This window comes from Haplochromis burtoni, unplaced genomic scaffold (genome assembly GCF_018398535.1).
Source record: "Haplochromis burtoni strain Fernald_Lab_line unplaced genomic scaffold, NCSU_Asbu1 Contig_64, whole genome shotgun sequence".
Classification (NCBI taxonomy): Eukaryota; Metazoa; Chordata; class Actinopteri; order Cichliformes; family Cichlidae; genus Haplochromis; species Haplochromis burtoni.
In genome coordinates this window covers 1,126,534-1,149,272 of record NW_024582425.1, presented here as the reverse complement: position 1 = coordinate 1,149,272, position 22,739 = coordinate 1,126,534, and the positions used below count along the sequence as shown (strand labels likewise).

General features: G+C 40.7%; 1 protein-coding gene across 1 annotated transcript in view; it reads right to left on the bottom strand.

Annotated features, from left to right (window-relative positions):
• Positions 1-21,856, bottom strand: part of ntrk1 (neurotrophic tyrosine kinase, receptor, type 1) — a 57,179-nt gene extending 35,323 nt beyond the window's left edge. Inside the window, exons 1-8 of the mRNA XM_005923691.3 lie at positions 21,446-21,856; positions 14,065-14,139; positions 12,945-13,016; positions 9,791-9,859; positions 7,479-7,627; positions 5,096-5,238; positions 4,380-4,521; positions 1,633-1,959 (exon numbers count right to left, since the gene is read on the bottom strand). Of these exons, the coding sequence (XP_005923753.2) occupies positions 1,633-1,959; positions 4,380-4,521; positions 5,096-5,238; positions 7,479-7,627; positions 9,791-9,859; positions 12,945-13,016; positions 14,065-14,139; positions 21,446-21,642 (1,174 nt within the window). The 5' untranslated portion in view covers positions 21,643-21,856. The remainder of the gene's footprint in view (positions 1-1,632; positions 1,960-4,379; positions 4,522-5,095; positions 5,239-7,478; positions 7,628-9,790; positions 9,860-12,944; positions 13,017-14,064; positions 14,140-21,445) is intronic.
• Between the last annotated feature and the right edge of the window lie 883 nt (positions 21,857-22,739).

Here is a 22,739-nt window from a genome sequence, read left to right as displayed (position 1 = left end):
CAATTAGTTTTAAGTGACACTTACATTATTGTCTCTGTCAGATATCTAATGTGCTCCCTCTTCACTCCTCATCACTTTAACACTGAAGGACAATAACACACCTTGAGCACTGCTATGAATTCCCGGCACATAACTTGGTACTATCATCATACAGTTTATATAATTCACTCACACTTAAGTCCAGATGATACCTTTGCTCTTTATCAACACTTCATATCATTTTCTCCATTCTGTTTTCATTAAGCTCTACATTTGTTGCATTGTTAGTTATGTATATATATATTTTTTCTCTATCTATATAGATATAGATATATATATAGATATATATATATAAAGACTATAAAGTCTGAACAGGACAATTTGAACAAAAATTTTCTTCCAGTTCTTTTGATTTTCCTAAATATTATTTCTATTATTATTTCTTATATATTATATATTTTCATCACCCTCCTGTGAATGCAATGTTGCGTTCTCCATTTGGATCTGATGTCTCACATTCGGCGTATGAAATGCCACAGGCCTCGTGGCTGTCGCTAAACTGTGATCTGTGCAGCCGATGCTGATAATCATAGTAAAGACGTAGGTAGATGTAGATTTTTGCACATGTAAACTTCCTGGGGCTTCCATGTGTAGTTTGTGGTGATTCTATACAGTTTTCTATGTCCCAGCGACCAACCGTTCAAATAACTGACTGAAGGCTTTTACAGTATGGCTGCCAGTGGACTTTCCTCCAACCTTGTTGTTAAACCCCATCAACGGGCAGCCAAGACACAATATAAAAGGCATCCATCGCCCTTGCCCTCAGCAGCCACAAGTACCACAGATAATATATGTTGTATTTATTGATCACAGAGCCACAAAAGCAGGAGTTTAAATTAATGTCAGGGTAGGCCAAGGCCAAAACAATAAATTAAATGATAGCAGGTTACCTCCATAAATAACATAACTGCTCAAAATAAAAGGCATGCCCTTCTTCTTCCTTCAAACTTAAACCAAAGACACAAAGCTGCATATGTGGCAGGTTGGCACCAGGAAAGAGTAGATGCCTCCTCTCTAGATGATGGTGGTCATCTTGGTTCCCTATCTAGGAATCAGGCTGGTAATCAGTGGTTTCCACTGCAGTGCACGGGCACATACGCTGTTCACTTGATTGATTTTTAAAGTGACTTATAATGCAAAGAAAACCTGGAGATGAAATAAAGATATTTATTCTACACGTGATGATTAAGATGTCTGCAAATTCTTTCATCTCTGGTAGGTAATTGATTTAATGTGATTTCCATAGGGAAACCCAGCAGCTATAGTTGATATTACAGGATGATGAACAACTTCTAATGACTTTAATTAATAACATTTAAGTGATTACAAAGATATTAAAGCAGAATTAGAACCTTTTACAATTTTGGTATAATATCAGCAAACTTTTAAAGTAGCATTTATCATTAATAAAACATATAATTCTACACATCCAGGTTTTATATATTTGGATAAGGCCTCAAAATAACTGGCCAAATAATGTGCTCAGAGTTGGCTTTCAAGACGTTTCAAGATGGCGCCAAGTGAGACATGACTCTAGGAGATAATTAGTAATCAGTGAGTAGTTTAGTTTAGAGTAGCAAAACAGGAACTCACATGGAATTACCCCCTCAAAATTGTCAAAGGGGTTGTGCATGAAAAACCCAAGTGCGGTGGCCTCATCTCTTCCCAGTTTGTTCTCCACAATCAGAGTGTAGTTGCCATTGTTGACGTGGGTTGGCTTGTCAAGGAAGAGACATCCGTGCTTCTCCGATCCATCGCCTGAATCTACAATGGGCTGCGTGTATATGTATCTGGTCTCGTTTAATTTCTTGCCGTTGTAAAGCCAGGTGATGTTCGGTTCGGGATTGCCGTCCACGGCAAACGGAAAACACCAGTGGTGCTGCGGCACAGCATTATTCAGGAAGATTATTCTGACTGGAACTGCGAGGAGACACAGAGTTTTGAGTTGTGAAGTAGCAGAGCACACACATAAATGAGTTTCTAAAGAAAAGATGAGCTCAAAAACTGTCTATGGTGTCCTGGTGATTTGATTTAATGTATTTTTAGACGGAAAAAATCAACTGAGAAAGTAAAAAAGCTAGTCTGGGAAATAAAACTTTGGCAAGAGTTCAATGAGAATCTTGACTCAATTCTCATGTTTGTGTAGTGCAGACAGTTAGCTTAGCTCAGTTCTACTGCATCTGACTAGTTGGTTCCACCCGTTTCCAGTCTTTCAGCTAAGCACTTAATATTATATACAACATAGTCATAATATAATATAATACATCTATAAAGACTCTGGTTTTGTGTCTGACTTAAAACACTCAGTCATAGGCAAAACAATCAATCAGAGAAAGATTAACCAATGAAATTACCTCATTGGGAACTTCTCTGGATGAAAGTCAGGAAGTCAGATTTTGTAGTCTACAGCTCACTTAAATTATGACCCAAATTAACATTTTACTGACATGTTTAAGGTCTCAATCATTTGTTTCAAGTCTTATTATTGCAACCAACATATCAATCAAAGTTATCAAAGCCAACCCTGACTTAAAAAATAACAAGACACTCGACCTGTGGTCATGTCCATCTTTTGTATACAGTCTATGCTTGCAACTTTGCCCATACTAAAAAAGTTCTCCCACGAAATACACATAGATACACTTACAGTCAAATAATAATTATATATGCTCAGCCCTGGTTTTATGCTGAATGTGCATTTTACTCACACATAACAAAGCAGGTCAGTACTCTATAGGTTGCCTCTGAGTTTCCAAGAATCAATGCTCTCCATCTGCACTGCAAACCTGCGCTGACCTGCTATGAATAATGAAATCCTGGTCGTTGTCGTGCCCCTGACCACAAATGCTACCTGGAAGCTCTTCTGGACATGAAGTTACAGGAAATGGCTTTGTTTAGATCGAACACAACTCTCGACTGCAGAGACCCCTGATGTGCACGAGTCATTCTGCTGCTCTTAACCCGTGACCCAACCCCAGAAAGTGCTGCGCTAAGGAGATACCGAGGCATTCGTCTCTTTACCGAGGGCTCGCTAAAGTCTGTTACACCGAGTGAAAATTAGTGCCATTTATCACATTTAACTAATCATCCATTAGCGACCTCTGCTAATCTTACACAAGCAATTTCACTGCAGGGGTGAAAAGGAAGGCTAGAATTATGTTTAATGAGCCTGCCAGTTCTCAGACTTCATTGCAGAATTATACAATGAGCATTCTGAAACATGGCAAACACAATAAATGATTTCTGGCCCCAGTCCAGGTAGAGTCGGTGCTAACTGGATGCTTTGCAGGCAAAACACCATCTTTTGGGACAGTAGATGTTGACAAAAATGATGATTTGCTTTCACCTTTTCAGACTTCAAGTTAAAAAAAAAGCACAATTTAGAAAAGCTCTTTTATATGAAAGGGAAGCCACACGAGTACCATGAATCAATGGCACAGAGAGCCACTCAGCAGTAAACACCCACTGTTCTGGGAGGTAATTAAGAATAATTAAAGGGCTAGCGGTTAACGAGTGTCCGTCCACCAGGGGGGCCGATGTTGATAGATTAGCTGCACTAACGCATTTACAGACTGCCAATCACTGCGGATGAAGCGGTTTTCCGGTGTAGGAGGGAAAAGTCCATTAGCACAGGCTCAAATCAGATCTTAGCACGGGTTATCAGCCTCATTTTCCTGATGCTCATTATCTGTCCCTTGATGCTTGTGCATTTGGCCTCAGCTGATTGGCGCCCCTGCTCTTTTTGGCTTTATTTTCTAATGAGTGTCACTGAGTTGGTGATATATGATATTGTTTGGGTAGTATTGTCAGTAATGTATCGCTAATGCATCTGACTCTGTCTTCAGTGGGACCGCTGGGTGCTGTCATTCCTCATTGTTCAACTTCCAGATGCACTAATGTATCTGAAAGGAGAAAACAACAGTAAACCTCCAGGGTCAAGCTGCAAGTGTAATTTAAAAGTACATGAGGTGAAGGAGTTCTTTAAGAGCAAGGTGAGGTGAGTTCACTTTCTTTTGTCCTCTCATTGTATCCCTGCATTAAAAAGCAAGCCATACCCGCTGCACTTCACTTATACTATTTTAACACTACTCACCAGTCGGCAGAGTGAGTGGCAGGTGACAGAGAGCTCCATTAGAAGCATGGTGGGTACATACTCGTATTTGTAGAAGGGGCATTTAGAAGAAATCAGTGCAGTGCGTTTTTCCCTTTCTCTGGCTGTCCACCCTGCCTGCACTAGAAAATGGCCCCAGTGTGCTCTCGCCCTAACCTCCATTAAGCCCGACGATTTGTATTGAGCCTGTGAGCTTTCAAGAGCTCGGTTTTATTTTGCAGGCACTTACACTCAATGTCCAATTGCACCATCCTCTCCCCTGGCCCAGCTTGGTTCTCGGCCTCGCAAGTCAGGTTGTGTAGGTTGTCCTTGGAGGAAACGTTGGTGAGGTAAAGGACCAGCTCCAGCGCAGAGTCTCTGCTCTCCTGCAGCTACCGCCGGCACACACAGACAAGGTGTTTAACTACAAATACATCGCTTGGAGGTATACGTGTTACAACGATGAAATGAGACCCAATTTACTCTAGTACGGATCAATAGATTAGAGAGCCGCATTTGAAGGTGATTTATGTCACTTTAGGCTCAATGTAGCTGATCTAAAGAGCTTTACAGCAGATCAGAAATGGCACCACAATGTAAAAACCCTGACTACAATGATACAGCAATTACCTCAAGGTAGACCGTACAGAGAAAAACCCAACAATCAGATGATCCCCTATGAGCAAGCACTTTGGCAACAGTGGGAAGGAAAAACGCCCCTTTAACAGGAAGAAACCTCCGGCAGAACCAGGCTCAGGGAGGGGCGGAGAGACTAAATTAAAAAATTTCTTTTTAAATTTAATAAAAAAAACGAATAGAAAGTCAATTTTCATAACACAGAGCTCTGATCTGAGCATCATCCAGTCCATCGGGGATCATAGGAAGAGGAAAAACTATGACATCTTAAAAAAACAAAGAAAAACTAATTTTGTATTTGTTGAGCACATGCTGAAAATTCTTAGCTACCTTGGTAAAAAAGTGAGAGTGGAGGGCCTCGGTCTGCCATCTCACGGTGAGAGTGGGACTTCCTTCCACCTCACATACGAATGTAAGGTTGCCTCCTTCCAGAATCTTATCCTGTGAGGCAGTAATCTTCACCTCAGGCAGGCCTGAGAGTGCAGGACAGACAGCATGAGAGTACATAGCAAAAAACACAGGTTGCTGTTGTGATGGTGCAACTAAGTATAGAGTTGAACTCCTCCTCTTTTTTTCAAAGCTCTTTAGAAAAACAGCACAGGGACAAAATCTCTCATATGTTTCCTGGCAACAAGAAGTTCCTGCTGTATGTGATTAGAGCAACAATGTTGAGCCAATTTCTTCCCCACATTTTGGTGTACCTGCTTTTTTGCAGCCTTTTATATCCTGAATAGGAACAAAAACATATTATTTTTCAAGACAATTTGAAGTAGATGCATTATTTCAAATACTGCTTACAAAACATGATAAGAAAATATAATAATAAGGGATTGCATTTATACAGCGCTTTTCGGGGCCCTCAAAGCGCTGTACAATTTCACTATTCATTCACTCTCACATTTACACACTGGTGGAGGCAAGATACAGTTGTAGCCACAGCTGCCTTGGGGCAGACTGACAGAAGCGAGGCTGCCATATCCCGCCATCGGCCCCTCTGGCCAACACCAGTAGGCGGTAGGTGAAGTGTCTTGCCCAAGGACACAACGACCAAGACTGTCCGAACCAGAGCTCGAACCAGCAACCTTCCGGTTACGAGATGAACTGCCAACTCTTTGAGCCACGATCGCCCCGATCTCCACCACATGTGGTTTAACAAATACAAATGAAATGAGTTCTTACATTTTCAACTTCTGCCCAAAAGAAAAATCCATAAGTCGTGTTACAGGCTGTGCATTTCCAGCTCTGCAACTTTTAAGGGGCTCCACTTGAGCCTCGCGTTATTCACATATTTAAAACGTGCTTTTTATCTTGTGTCATTTTCACACATGAATTGTGGAGAATTTCTGAAGAATCAGGTTGGAGAAGAGTTGACCTTTCTCACATGTAGTCCACGGGAGAGACGCTCTCTAAGAAACATTCTCACTTCTCAGAAATACTGGATTAGGCAAAGGGGCTTCTTACTCGCTCTAAAAGGCTACCCTATTATACTGGCACAATGAGACAGTACACTTTTACTAGTAAGCGTGCAGTTAAAGACTGTTTTATGTGTGATCTTACTCTGTTGGCTCTCACATACAGCACATCTCGACTGGTGTTCAACCTCATAAAAAGTCCAATTTCTTCTGACTGGCTGCTCCTCGCCTGGCTTCCTCCTCATCTCACACACAGCACAAGAAGCAAAATTTGGGGCTCAAGTGCCAAGAAGTGCAGTTCCTCGAGTGGCCACTTGAGACTGGCTCCAAAATCTAGACGATCACTATAGACTCCCATAGTTAGAAACCCCAAATCATAGCACTAATAAAGATTTTTAGGCAAACCACAAACAGTTATTTAAGTCTATATTTTTAATAACTGACCCATTTGACTAAGTAGAGGCTTACCTTTATCAGCCTGAGTGCTTTGATTCTCACAGGCAGTCTTATGCTCTACTTATTTATGTAATTACCAATGAATAGTGACTGGTAATAGTGATGTACAGACTATCCAATAAGATTGGGATTAAGAGTCTATATTTGTCATGGTAGTAAGGTGACTCCCAACCTCCCAACTGGGAAGGAATAAAAGTAGCTTTTTAAAAAGGATATAAAACATAAATACATGCAAGCATCTCCTTGTTTTTATGGCAGCGAGTCTGATTTTTTAAGCTTGTGTTTCAGCTTTATTGAAAGAAGTGTTAATAGTTACTGTTACTTAGCAGGACTGTGTAGCTGTGCAATGTGCTCATAAAGTCTATTTAACTTCATCCTCTTGTGCAAATATGGTGACTTGTGACGGCCATAAAGTTAAGTGGATGCTTCAAAATGCAGAGTTTAGAAGCCACTGGGTGACATCACTGTGGCTAAGTCCATCTTTTATTTAAAATCTATGGCAGAGCCAGAGCATACAAGGAAATCAGTGCTGAGTCGTGTGAGCTCAGGCAGAAGGACGGAGAAAAATATTGAAAATCGAACATTTACAACAATCTGAAGCCTGAGGTTCGCTTTGGCGAACAGGGTTTAACTGCGCATGAGGTGAGAACATTATTTTTTTTAAAAACAAAAACCCAAACCTTTGACCAGATCTCACGTGTGCAACCAGCACATGTGTAGCATGACTTGCCAATAAACTACTGGTAATGTCATAAAACCTGTTGGCTTGTGTTAAATCATAACAGCTGACTGGTGTCAAACCTTTTACAGCTTTCTCAACAAGAAACAATGAAACGCATACTCACTGCAGTTTTCTATCATCAAATTGAAAAGAGATATTTTCTCGCCATCGGCGAAGCAAGACAACATTTGGTTATCCAGGTCACCGCGTTCTTGCCACTGCTTCAGCCAGTAGAGCTCACATGAGCAAATGAGAGGGTTGTCTCTCAAAACGCTGAAAAGAGAAACCAACAAACAATGACTTGAAATTATTAGACATGAATCAAAAACACGTTCAGTCCTCATGCAAATAGTTTTAACTCACTGTTATATACAAATACCCTTCAAGTGTTTCATTTGAAAGCTTCTAATACAAGTGCATGACAAGGAATGTATAAAATAATTGATATAAATCCTTGAAGAATTATCTTTAATTCGAAAATAACCATTTGTACAGACAAGCTTCTATACTTTCAGGAACTTTACAAACTACATGAGCGGTAAGGTTTTGCTGAAAGAATACGACAATGTAGAAAAGAAGCAGTTAACTTTACAATATCTAAATATGTTCACCTCTGAATTGAATCAACAATTAAGGACGTGTAGTTATGTCTGTGAAGGTTCTCAGTCATCCAGGTCATCGTAGTCAAAGGAGCTTGCAAAGTAAAGCCAAGCGCATGGCACAACACAGAAGAGCCACCTCCACAGGACAAGACTCAGCAGTCCATCTGCATCTTAGGGATAAAGGACACTCTTTCGAGGATGCCAACGTTCACATTTTGGACAGAGAGGACAGATGGTTTGAAAGAGGAGTGAAAGAAGCCATCTATGTCCCTGTGAGCGACCATCTTTGAACAGAGGCGGGGGTTTATGACACCAACTGTCTGCCATCTATAATCCAGTTTTGAGATCCCTTCCCAGACGCCTTAACGCCCACTCACATCCTGGGCCATCTGATCTCAGGAATTCGCATGATAAGGTGGGGCCAGGTTTCACAATGAGCTTACCCGAAACTCTGGCTGATTGGGACCCACACCCAGTTTCACACCTTGGCTCAGGCGATTAGAGGATCATCAGGGGTCCTTTTGTCCCTCTGTGGGGGGAAACTCCCACTAGGTTTATATCTGGGACTCTCCACCATTTGACCTTAGAACTGAAGAAGCTTCTCGGATGAGAGGTGAAACGTCTTCAAGCAACTTAAAGAAGTCCAGACGCTTTTCTTTGCAAGCTCCTTTGACGACGTGTAGTTATAGATGTAGCACAAAGACGGTTTCCCAGGTTAGTTTAGTTTCATGCTGAATAACACCTCTGTCCTTGGGCTAGAAAAAGCTAACAGCAAAAGTATAACTGACCAAAGTTCTCATCAGAAACAGAAACAGCAGGAACAGCACTGGGCCATGAGGTCACTGTGGCCTGACATGCTGGTCACATGACCATATTATACTGGGCAGTTGCTAGTTCAGGAGTGACCAGCTCACTTGCAGCCCAACTTTAAGTAAAGTGGGTGAAATCCACAAATGAACTCATTTTACACCTGTATGCCCTCCAAAAATAAGAAATAATAATTTAAAGGGCTAAAACTAACACTGAAACTAAATAAAAACTAAACTAAAACTATTTTCAAATTATAAAAACTAAGTGAAATAAGAATATCTAGTCTAGAAACTAAATGAATTTAAACTAATGAGACAAAATGAAATTGTCTTGATGCAAACATGATGTGAAGAAGTCACTTGGATTAGTTATGAAACGTTTAACCCACTGAAAACTCTACGTCCAGATGAACAGAATCAACAGCCTGCAATTGGAAAAATGTTTCCAATTGCAGGCTGGTGTTGAAGAGGAACCAGCGTAGAACAGCCCCTGCATCAGCTCCAGCACTCAGTCAGTGGAAAACAGATATACGAAGGCTGGATAAAACACACATTCTGACTTCTGAAATATGAGTTTCTGGTGCAAAGTATAATCAAAACTCCAAAGATTGCGCTCTCCTTCTCTGTCTCTGCAATTGTCACACTTTCAAAGCCATCCAGCTGCAGGTTCTTGCGCCTGGTGCAGTCAAGTTTTCTTCCAAATGCACTCTATTTTTATCCAGAAAATTCAACTTGGGTAACTTAAAGCTTGTAGAGCAATTCTGTGAAGGTAATGTGACCAACTCACTGTATGCACACTGTGTGGATGGAGAGCTGAGGTCAACTATGAGGGTAACCACAAAGCTCTGTCATGTGTTGGCACTAATGGCCATATTCTTTCATGCGGTCTGCTGCTGCAGAACAGTTGCTTACCCAAGTTGTACCTTTGAAAATTATTACATTTTTATTACCACGCTAGCTAACACAAATTTAAAATGGTTTAGATGACAGAGAGTATTCTTACTCCAAATTCTAAATAGACTCACAGGTTAAGCAGAGGCAGAAAATGAAACACCTTCCAGCTGATGTGCTCCAGAGAGTTTGATGCCAAGTTTCTGTCAAACAAAAAGAGAAGACAGGTGACATTGTGAACACTTCTTAATTCTCCTTTGTTGCATTTTCCATTGATATGTAGCCATTATATCATTTAACCTTAAGCTTTTACATGTGACATCTTTGCTGTGTCTGGATTTTACCTTTCCAGCAGCACAGACAGACAATAGTTGTCTTATTGTGCTGTCTGTTCAAATGTTGCTTTGTGAAGGAGCGCGGTTCCAAAAACAAAGCAAAACAAAGCTATTACGAGTCGAAATAAAGGAAAGATTCGAGTAAATATGTTATTTTTCTTTGTAGTAATCTGGTCCTGTTCTGCAGTTGAGTCACGCTGTGATTTGATTGCTCGCTTTCAGAACAATGTGTACCTGCCTTGAATTACACTCAGTGGAAAACGTTAATGCATCCAAATGGGTCCTGATCAATTACCTTGGCACGTATTTCACACCAGCCGAGAAGCCACATTCACAAGCACCCCCGGCACATCTCTCAGTGTTTGCTTAGAGTTCAGTACATTAGGTGATTAGTTCAGTTCGCAAACACTTCTGGGGTGAGGGACAGGGCCCAGCAGTAATTCTTTGGAGTCAAATACGCTAAAGAAATACATATCGAGAAAAAAAGTTTCACATGTATCGAAGAAATGTCTGAAAAATGTCTATGAAAACCGCCGAGACATCTGGGTTTTTATTGGCCAAACGGCTGTAGCAAAGGCAGCGAATGAGTCAATGAGAATGAGTCACAGACTCTTTCTTTATCTTAACTTGTATGTCTCACGTCTCTTAAACATCTGGATGAACTGCTGCTAAATTTGGAGCAGACATTTATGCTCCTTTAAATGTCATCAATTCTGCGTTTCTGATCATTTAGAAGGTCAACTGTGTTTTGAGAAAGTTTTAATAGGTTACAATTTGTTTTAAACAAACACAAAATTACTTGCATCCCTACCAGCCTTAGCTGTAACAGTGAACATGCTAATATTGTTAACATGCTAAATTAAGATGATTAAGAAAATAAAGATTACAATGACATAATCTCTCTTTTTAAATGGGACATATTTTGCTCTGATCCTTCCTTTTTTCATCCAGTGCAGCCTTTCCATTCGACAGCTGTCTTTATCAAGCCTGTCCTATTCCCTTGGGGCTATCCTCCCTTTAAGCTAACTTTCTGACTGGCTGCACCCCTGTTGTGTGGCTGAGATTTCTATATTTAGAATATCTGCTCTTACTGACATCAGACGGAGCCAAGAACAAACACAACAGTGTCAAATCAAGCATTCAGAGCAGTCTAAAGCCTTATGTGTACATGTGTTTGATGTAAAATAAAAGTATAAGAAGGCCAATTTAACTTCAGTACATCAGCAATATCATCATGAGCATCTTTGCATGGGGCACACATCATTGTGCCTCACGCCGCGGAGACATCACATTGGTGTTAGCTGTCTACAGCATCATCAATATCTACTATTACCACTACAATTTAGCTCAAATTTCAATACGCCAGACCTCAAATGTAGGAACGGGAGTCTTTTTCATTTTACCTACCCACCCAAACACACTCCTTATTCTGTTTCCTCGTTAAGATTTCAAAACATTTCAAATATGGTGATGAATCAAATCATACTGTATATGCCGACTTACAATAATAACACTGTAATCGAATGCTACATATCCTTTAGTCAATCCTCTCAGGCCACTTGAATATCACCACAAATGATCCTCAGACTTCCCAGGAATCAGCCTGTAAATAAACCTCCCTCTGAAGATGACAGAAAGCCACACTGGGGAGCGTCCAAATGGAAACCAATACATAATCACTCTGACAGGACCAAGGGTTCAATTATTTGTTTTCCTTGCCCCCAAAAGTTCATGTCAGATGGGTTAGCCATTGGGGCTTATCCATTACCAGACTCGATTCTTCCCCCGGTCCACAGGGGCAGAGCAGAGCAACGAACAGCAGCTCGTTTCTCTTTTTCTCTTTTTGCAATTTATATGAGCATTTTTTACAAAATGCATTTTTCCTGTTCGTACAACAATGAGAGCAGGAAGAGAGAAAAGAGGGTTGGAGTCGACTGAGCTTCCCTGCTCAGTGCTTAGTTTGGCTGCAATCAGTCAGCCTTAATCTCAGAAACACATCTGTCACACAGAAAGCCCTACACTCCACCCAAACCCAGCCGCCCTCTCCCTCCACAGTGAAATATTGATTAAGTGATAATGGACCCTTAGTGGAGTGTATTTATTATGCATCAGTTGTCGATAATCCGCCAAAGTGAGCGAGTAAAAGGTGACTGGTGGATGTCTTCTCCAATTTCTTGAGCTCACCCTGCCTGCCTCACCACCACCACCACCACCCCTCCATCTATGGTCCTCGAAACCCGGCTGTCTTTCAGATAAACAACACTGGACATGTTGCACACGCTCAGTAAAATGATGAGGACAAGATGGTGGCGATAAGGGTCGCTGGCTGATGAATAGACAGATTTGATGGTTTCGGTCGATAAGGCTTCCTGGTATTATTTATTGCTGGGAATGGACCGTGAAGCTACAATGTTTGGAAAAATAAAGACTGAAAAAATAATTTCATGCAACACAATGTAGAGGCTGTAATTAACAATGAGGCTTCTTGCTAATTAGCTTTTTGGTGGTTATAATTGGATCAAATTTTATAATTGCAGATATTTTATCAGTAATAACTGACTTTAGGACTGCAGCTATGAACCATTTTCACTATTGATCCATGTAATATTCAATTTCTTGCTAATCAATGATCATAAATCCACATAATATGGAAAGCTGAAGCTATATATTAATTGTGTTTTGCACAGGCAGACAACTGAATTAAAAGTACCATATAATATAATCAGCCATGAAAGTATGAACTAATATGTATCTAATAAAATGCAAAAAAAAAGTCATTCATGGTTTAATGTGCTTCCAAAATGATTTTCCAGATTGGAGGACACAGCTGTCTGAATCTCATGTGACATGTGCAAAGAGCCGGCTGACTGACAGCGACAAACAGGATGACCGGCCCACAGGTCAAAACACGACACGGGGAACACAATCCTTCGGTATCAACAAGGACACTTACACATACTGAAGCTTGAGGTTGTTTTGGAAGGCGTAGGCAGAGATGAACCTCAGCTTGCAAAATGTGACCGTGCTGGAGAGGATGATAAAGCACAATGAACATGAAAAATCAAGAAGCAAAAAAACACTTGGAATATAATCAAGTTTTTCTTTGTTGGAAAGAAAACAACTTTAATCCTTGTCGTTTAATCATTTTGAACACAGTGTATCTGACTTTTAGTTCATCCTTTCATTCTTAACCATTTATTCAATTTAGAGTGGCACGGTGGCGCTGGAGCCGATCCCAACTATCATTTGTTGAGAGGTGGGGTAAACATTGGAGCAGCCCATCACATTCACGCCTGCAGCCAATTTAGAATCACCAGTTAAACTAGCAAACATGTCTTGCATGCAACATCATAGTCCTTTGAGTATCAGGAGAGTACCCATGCAGGCATGCAAAAATCCTCATAGAGGTCTCAGTCAGCCAGCGGATTCAAACCTATGTCCTTCTTGCTAACCACTGCATCACCACACAACCTCAACGTTTGTCTATTTCTGCACAAACTCAGAAGTAAGAAGATCATTTCACTTTCAGATACACAGTCTGGGAAGTATGCGAACATACTTTTGAGGCTGGAGCTTAATTTTGTTCCCAAAAATAAGCTTTGACTGTTTTATCTTAGCTTTGAGCTTTCTTTCTGTCTCGTAATAGAGTAAACACTAAGTGGAGCAAATCCTGCAAACTAGTTCAGGCACATACCTCACTTTCTTCAGGGGTAATAAACCAATCCTGCTTTTGTGGGTCTATTTAAACTAAAAATGTCCCATCTATCCCTCTGATATGTGAGTGTTGCTGCCCTTCATCACTCCCTTTTGGTTCAACCCCTCCTCTGCCTAAGCATCCACCTGTAGGCTTTGAGCAAGATAATCATATCTGCGGGAAGTAATGTGCTCAGAGCCTAGACTCCAGTCTACCTCTATTCTCCTGCTGTAGGAAAATCATTTCAAACATCAGTTTTCTGACTGAAGTATAGTGTGAGAATAGAAAACTTGACACACACAACAATGATAAGAGGACAGATCAGTCAGTTGTATAGGTTGACAAACTCAAAATAAGTTGAGAGAAAAGAATGACTTACAGGTTTTTCAGCTCTCTGTAGAAGATAAGGTCGACTTCTGTTATGTTCTCCAGGCCGGCTTGGTTTTCTATGTAACTAGTTAATAAAGAAAGGACGACAGAAAGTGATGGAGAGAGAGTTAGATGAAGGTATTGTGTTGTGACCTTCAGTCTTTTGTTATGTAGACATTCATATACTGTAAGCTCATACTGAATAGGAAATATGCAAAAGAAAAAAAGACTAATAAAAGGATTGATTGAACTTGATTCAGACCAGAAAAGAAGTCGTTTTCTTTGGGGGAATTCCAACAGTGGAAAGATGCAGGAATAACAGCAACAAGGAGAAATAACTACATTTGAAAAAACAGGTGCTTTGTACTCAAACCCCCAAGAAACACGATGAAAAGACATAAAGTTTCTGAATTAAACAAAAAGAAGCTAAAGCAGGATTTATATTTCAGATTTGATTTTATCCTCTGATTGGTAACAATTATTTTATGCGTAGTCGATATAAGATTGCAGCAACTGAACAATCAAAACAACGGTAACAAAAACGTCACATGAAACATTGTCCAGAAATAAACCTGGAAGCCACTGAAGTCAACATCATGACACTGAGGAAGAGGATCCCAGCCACCTTTGTAATTATGGCCTTTTGAAGAGCAATGGCAGCTACTTGATGTGACGTGAACAGCATCGTGGAAACCAGTTTCATCCCAGTGGTTCTTCACTCGGGTCAGTATGTCAGACATGTATCAGATCTACCTCACATGAGAGTTATCTTAAACAGATATGAAAATATACTATCCTGTCAAAAGATTGGAAGTCACACATGAGCAAAAGCTAAAACACTTTTTCTGCACTCTTAGCAAACTGACCTGCAGTATGTCAACGTTATACAAATACCAGCTTCTTAGTTAAAAGGCAACAATTATACTTTAATGTTCTCTCATATGTATGCTGTTACAAAGATCAAACTAAATTTCAAGTGATGAGATCAGCTCATATCAACCAAAAGCTCAAACTTTCAGTGAGAGCAGATATTCTTAGTATGGTCACCTCAGGCGCGCACTCTGACTTTGAGGACAGAAAATAAAGTTGTCTTAATCGGAGTGGAAAGCGAGCTACAATAGGTTGTTTCAGATGTGCACAAAGGTCCAGTGTAATATAATTAAGGTTTTTTTTAATGAAGGTTATATCAAAAAGCATCAGTAACAACAGTTTGGGACATGCAACCCTGGAACTTGAACACCCACAAAACAGACTAAGAGCAGATGATAAACCCTGGCAAGAAGTCCAGGGACGCACAAATGGCAAAGCCTAATAAGAGCTGAATGTGCCACTCATGTGGGGGGAAAAATAATGCCCTAAGATGTGCCAGGCGAACGGGAAATTCTTCTCAATGAGTCACTTTCCACTTTTCCAGACAGTGCCTACCTCAGAATAACTAGTGAGCCGCAGATCGATGTAGCACTCAATGGAAGGACAGCCAGCTCTTTTCAGGAGATATCTGAATAGATGGCCCGTTTAGACCTTCCAAGGATCTCACTGGAGATCTGTCCACCTCATTCTGTGCCCTTCTCCAACTCTCCAGTCCCTGCTAGGCTCCATATAAATGTTGCTCATTTTGCTCAGGAGGACACTTACTTAATGGGCTTTTAAAAAGATGTGTAGATACAAAAATTGAAGGATTTTATTTATGTGAGTGTTTTTAGCCCTTTGTTGAATGCATTATAGTATCCTTCAGAAAGTGTAAAATGAACCAAATGGCCAGAATCAATAGAAAATATAAAAATAATGCCCTTTTCTGGAGACTGCCTTGAGGCAAGCACAATAGAGAAGAATATGAAAAATAGAAAGGGAATGTTTAAACAACCACAAGTTTTTTGTTACAAATAATAAGAAAGATTTAAAGATGGGTTCTCTGCAGTATTAACGCACTTCTATCGTACGTAGATGAAACAATATGCAGAAATGTAAAAAACAAACTGTCACTATGAAAAATAACAGTAACAGAATACTGAGAGCAATAACACCAGTAAACAACATTGCTTTTGCAAAACTCGCCTCACCTCTGCATTTCGAAGTTTCAATTTTAGCATTTTGGCACCCGCCATGTTGGTTATTCAAAGCCAGAGGTTTACTTTAGGCACCAGTCACACCAGCATGGAAGCCAGTCAGTGACCAACTGGCTACCACCGGTCTCGAGGAAAAATGTGCATTCTTCGACGACTTGCGAGTGGTTGCTGGCGTTGATGCTTTTTAATGCTGAACTCAAAGGGAACTGACTTCCTTTTGACAACTTGAATAACTGCTGTTTTTGCCACTTGTGCATTGGATCCATTTTTCACCCCATGGTTCCTGATGAGGCTATAATAGGTTTAGTTGGTCTGATGAGCACATAGTCAAGATATGATTACTGTGCTGAACACTCCATTGAAGACAATACCAGCTGACCGCTTCTTCTCTAAATAGCTCTTGCATAGTTTGGAGCTGTGCTTTGTGCCACTGTCCTGTTGGCTCAAACCAATTAACATCCATAAGATATTGCACGGTCTTGTACAATGAAGTGATTTATCCTGTACAAATCTCCCACTTTACCACCACCAACACCCCCCAAAATATCATGTTCTGTGTCATTAGTGGGAACATCTTTAAACATTAGAATCTGTCCAGAACACCCTTGCCCATCATCATCATCTGCCCACTGCCTGTGTTTTTTGCCCATTTCTATCTGTTCTCTTTAGTCTTTAATCTCACATGTACCTTTTTCTGCCTAGAAGCCAATATCCTGGAGTTGGCCCTTCACTGTTGAGACTGATGTTTTGAGAGTAATGAAGCTGCCAGTTGAAGACCTATGAGGCATCTGTTTCTCAGACTCTGATGTGCTCTTGCTCAGCGGTGCACTGTGGCCTCTTACTTCTCTTTCTATTCTGTTTAGAGCCGGTTTGCCCTGCTCTCTGATGGGAGTAGTACACACTGTTTTATGAAATCTTCCATTTTCGGGGGCAATTTTCCACATGGAATAGCCTTCATTTCTTAGACCAGGAATACTCTGACAAATTTCAAAAGAAAGTAATTTCTCATAAAACCCACAAAAAGCTCCAGAGGCTCGACTAGCCAAACTGCTTCCTTAATCAGCACAGGACTTTTAGGCTGTGCTAACACAACCAGAAAATGTTTTCTTTCAGTGATCAATTAGTATTTTGATACGATGAAGTTGCATTAGATAAACCTGTTGTATATCTAAATAGAAAATAAAATATCTATGATCACTAGTTGGATTAATGACAGTCAGTTATGGCCTTTCTGATCAAACATTTGAGTGGTTATGTACCTATGAAACAATGCCACTGAATGATAATCAAATATCTTAACCCCTTAATGCCTAGTGTGCCATATTTGATAAGTTTTAGTGATTTTTTGAATTCTAAATCATCAGTGTGATCTTTTTTCCCCCAACACATTTTAGGCAATAAAAAAGCAATATTACAAAGAATAAAAACACTGAAAATATCATGTTTTCAAAATAAAATATTTTTCACTGAGGTAAAAGAGTATTTTTGATTAATGCAATTACTAAAAACATTCAGCAATGATTACGTAGCTGCAAATTATTCAGAAGAGTTCAGCTGTTGAAATTTCAATCCAAGCCGCTAAAAAAAGATTCACAAATACAACCTTTACCTAAAATGGGAAACGATATTTTGAGAAAAGCTTCGTGCTAACTAACAAACCATTTTCCTCCAACAGAACCCGTGACATGAGCTGAAAGGGCTATGTGAGGACGTGTAGAACGACCCTGAAGGTGAGATCCTACATATGATTCAAAAGCTGATGAATGCTGTTTGTTTGAAGGGGACCTATAATGCTTTTCTTTACTTTCTGTCATGCATCCTTGTGATGGATGCTCACGCTGATGATAGCCAAAGTTTAAGCTAAGAGGACAGATTATCTACAAGCAATCCCTGAGAGCAAGGATATCGGATATCACTGCTCTAAACATCAAACAACATTTACATTTTTGCTTAATTAACTTTTCTGCTGAAATGACATTAGCTGTGACATAGACCAGCAGTCCCCAACCCCCGGGCCATGGACTGGTACTGGTCCGTGAGTCGTTCGGTACCGGGCTGTGAGAGTTCGGGCTTGGGTGTGAAATTTGTGGTTTTCAGGGTTTTTATCGTTAACTCGGTTTCCCTGGGTCTTTTCCCGTGTTGTAGTTGTTTTTGTTATTTTGAAAAAAATATCTAGGCATTACCATAGCAACCAGAGAGCATTAAGGAGCAGAGAGGACGATGTTACTCTCAACGTTGTTGGTGCATCTCAGGAGGACGCTGCTAATAAAGTTACACAATTACACTGTGAATTCTCATTTATTATTATATTTAAAAAATACCACAGGTTTTGTCTTGGTCATATCATTTTATTTTGTTGTATTTATCTGCGACACCTAAAGGCCGGTCTGTGAAAATATTGTCTAACATTGAACTGGTCCGTGGCGAATAAAAGGGGACTGCTGCCATAGACGGTATATAAAAGATGGATGTAGGCACGGGGGTTTCTAGACTCCACAATTTGGTTTCTGCTCCACTCCAGTTTTCTTAATAAAGGTTTGATGTTGGATTTATTTGTTGGGGTTGGATTAGCTTCTCTGTTGGAAAAATTAAAGTGCCTTAAATGTGCATTTTATCTGAAACGACAATAAAACTTTGGTCCAATAAAAGTCTGACTTCACACCGGTAAACACTTTCCTGATAAGTTTTTTGGCCCAGTCACTCATTTCTGGTCACTCTAAATAAAACATAGAAGTCTACTTAGTAAATCTTGGTGATACTATGTTTCAAAATGAAAGGAAATGCTCATCTCCAGGCTTCATAATGGGATGCCAGAAACCAATAGGTGACGTCACAGTAACTACAGTCACCTTTTGATAACCCTGGACAGGTCACCAGCCTTCCCTAACTGTCAAATCCACAGAAAAAGTCAATCTAGAATCACCAGCTAGCCTAACATGCATCGATGGATTGTGGGAAGAAACAGGAGAACCCGAAAAGACCCACAAAGGCAAAAGATGAGCATGCAAACACCAAATAGAAAGGTCAGCTCTCGATAATTTATGGTTATGCTACAGCTTATGATTCACAGATTTGAAAAATGTGTCATTTTGTAGCAAAAGTGGAGGTTATGCAATCAAAAAATGAATAAGAACGAAAGAAAGAGAAGACTGGACCTATGCCATAAACATACCTGTGCTAATTTCTAATTAATGATGGTCACTTTCAGCGTGTGCTGTTGTTTCAACTTCCCAGTTTGCTGTTTGTCAGCTGCAACACACAAACCTTTTTATTCATGTCTGATTGACCCACACAGCAATAATATGATTACAGGGCAGGTGGGCCCAGGATCACCCATCGCCCTTACTTATTGGATTGAGCCAAGTGGGTTGTATATCATCTATTGTTCCCGGGTGGGGGCACTGACTGGCAATTCACAAAATTGAATTTATAACTCAGCTTATGATGAATTTCAGCCTGTGTTCCACAGTTAATGGCCCCTTGTTTGTTCCACATATCGGCTGTATTCCCTTGCACCGCCAATACAGAGAAGTGTTGTTGTTTGCTGGCATGTAGAGCACCACGCTAAACAGAAGCCCACTCGCTTATTGATTTCAGAGAGAATGTCAAGCCTCAACCTGAGCCCTACCAAGCATGTTCAGCTGCAGATACGAGGAAACACCTGGTGTGATAGAGGGGCTATAGTACAGTGGAAAAAAGAAGGGGAGTATAGGTGAATAGAAGTAGAAAGTGGCAGTGGATTGACTTTCTCCAACGAAATAGCATTTCAGAAGTTTAGTTCCTTAACAGGTGCTAATTGCTCAGATCCGGGAACTGGAACAAAGAGAGAACAGCGTGGCGGTGCGGAGAGTGACATTTAGTTTTCCATGTTGGAGCTGATGGCGGGTTGCATAATAATACAGCAGCTTTCTTTGAATCACAGGTGGTCAGTTTTCTACTTCTTTTTCAGTGCAAAGTTTTAAAAAGCCAATTTTAAATAACAGTCATCTGCTGCAGACATGCTGTCGCAGACTGAGAAATCTCAATTCATCTCAGTTATTCATGAGTTTTGTTCAAGCACATTCCCCAGGGCCTGCCTGTCAATCAGCTGGGTGATGATTTTTTTTAAAGCGTGATGTCTGGTTGTGAAGAACTAACTAACCCAAAAAAAAAAAAAAAAAATCAACAGATCAGCCATCTTCCATTTCATATTTTACCAACATACTGAAGCCCACTAAAGGAAGACGTACTCGGTCAGACCAACCTTAGCGGGTCAGACAATCATTCAAGAATGGAATTTATATTAGAGCCACAAAAATTCAGAAATACTTTCTACACATGGTTTGGATAGTCTAGTATGTGTTTTTAACTATGACACATCAAGTAAATATTTTTTCCACCTAAACTTTATAATGCACCTGTACAACTTCTTTTTCCTTCCCCTAAATATAACTAACAAGAAATCATCACATAGTTTATGTGATGCGATAATTTGTATTATTCTGAAAACTTTGCACTCAAACCTGACATATCATCAGCAAAAAGAGGTCAAACTTTGAAACTGACAAAAGTAGAGCGAGGAGATCCACTGAAGATCTTGAGGGACACAGACACAGACTGGCTGGAAGACATCAGTTTCCATCTCTCTGTGGCAGTTACTGTCAGCTCCAAATCCAATATTGATTGCCAATAGCCAAAGTGTCTAAATTACTGACATTCTAATGCATCTCAGATAGCAGAAGCTTTATTTTACCTCAAGAGGAACCTAAATTTGGCTAGCAATGACATCATTCTCTGGAGATGAGAAATTATGGAAGATGTTGTGAGGCACAACCAGACATCACCAGCGTTGTGACAGACCACTTTACCACAGTACACGCTGTATCTGACTTTTTAATATGAACATAATGAAAAGTACATGTGCATTTGAACTTCAGAAACTTATAACGCATTAGCATTAAAAGAAGAATAAAGTCAATGTGTCTTACTGAACTCTGTCTATGGGCTACTTCTGCTTCCATCTCACGCATATGCACAACCTTAGCTATGACTGTAGAGCTAAACACCCAGAGCAGATATATAAACTCTCTTAAACTGAAAAAAGCCCACAAATTATTTACAAATGTGGCCCTAATGTGAGAATTCACATCAGATGTGAAGGCTTTGGAAAATTGCCCCATTAAAACCAAAACTCTGGCACTGAAACAAGTTTTAGTGACAACATAAGGTGAACACAAACTGAGAAAATCAAGCTTGGCTGACAACCAACATCAAGGCATGTGAGCACATCTGACACACTCATGCTCATTCAGAGGAACATGCAGAGCAGGTGCACATCATACTCACATCTCTGTCACGTTCTCGCTCTCTTGCAAAGCAAGCGGCGGGATGCTGGTTATGCCATTGGGTTCCAGGCACTGCAGCATGGCGAAAGAGCACCGGCAAGCCGATGGGCATCCGCCCAGGGTGGGAGTCGGTGCCGGGCTCAGCAGGATGAGCACCAGGGGCAGCAGAAGTGCCAGGGCCCGAGGTGCCATAGCCATCTCAAAAAAGGATTTCCTCAGCTCCACCAGTAGCCTTGGCAGTTGTAGTTAGAGTCAGTGTAATTCAGCTAATGCAGAGTGAATAAGAGTGTTGAAGAGCTTTCACACAATCCTCCTCTTGACTCTGGAAGGGTTGAGATCCCAGCTGGTCAGGGTCTGGTACTGAGCCACAGCTGTACTGAGCAGCAGGAGGGGCAGGCAGGCAAAGCAAGCAAAGGGGCCCTTGGGACATGGTAGTAGTGGGCTGCAGCCTCTTTTTCTCTCCTCCACGATGAAGGGAGGAGCAATATACCACGGGCCAGAGTCACCAGACACCTCAGAAAAGGGGGAGAGGGAGGGGTGGAGGTGAAGGGTGTGTGTTGATGATAATGAGCAGAGGAGATGGGGATATGGTCGGTGGTGAACTCATCTCCTACTCCTCCTCCTCCTCCCCCATTCCCGGGTGAGAAGTCTGCTGTCCCGCCAGCAAAGCCAAGAAGTCAGGGCTCTTGGGTGCTTGGATGTATACAGCAGCGGTCTCACGCTCTCCCCACTGCAGCAACATCCGGCTGCAGTGATGGATCTCTATGCCCCGGGAGTGACAGCGCTCTGGGAGTGACTGTGTCCCAATTGCTGGCAGGTTCATGACTGTTGACACTTAGGAGGTCAGTGATGACTAAGTAGCTGTGGAGGCACGTGTTCTATTTACAGTAAGCTGTTTTTCCAAAAACTCCCAACAGGATTCAATAATAGGAAGCAAAAGCAGAGGAATGTAGGTCTTTAGAGTTTGTTTTTCCATCAATGGATCATTTAAAGTGTCGTTAGCCCCACATCATTAGCTCACAGTCATTTTAAAAAAGTGACTTCTAGTTCATGTTGACAAATGAGTATCAACTTGATTTATATGGAGTCCATCTAAACTAGTAGCAACTGAACATTCTGCCAAATGTTATAGTACAGTCTTTATTAAGACATAACATCTGTTTAATCAGATGTTTCAAAAACTATTACTCACTATAGACTTGAGAGTCCTTTTTCCCACAAATTGCATACAACCCAATAAAAAAATTAAATAAAATGCTAGTCTCTATGAGTGGCATGATTATGTTGCATACAAG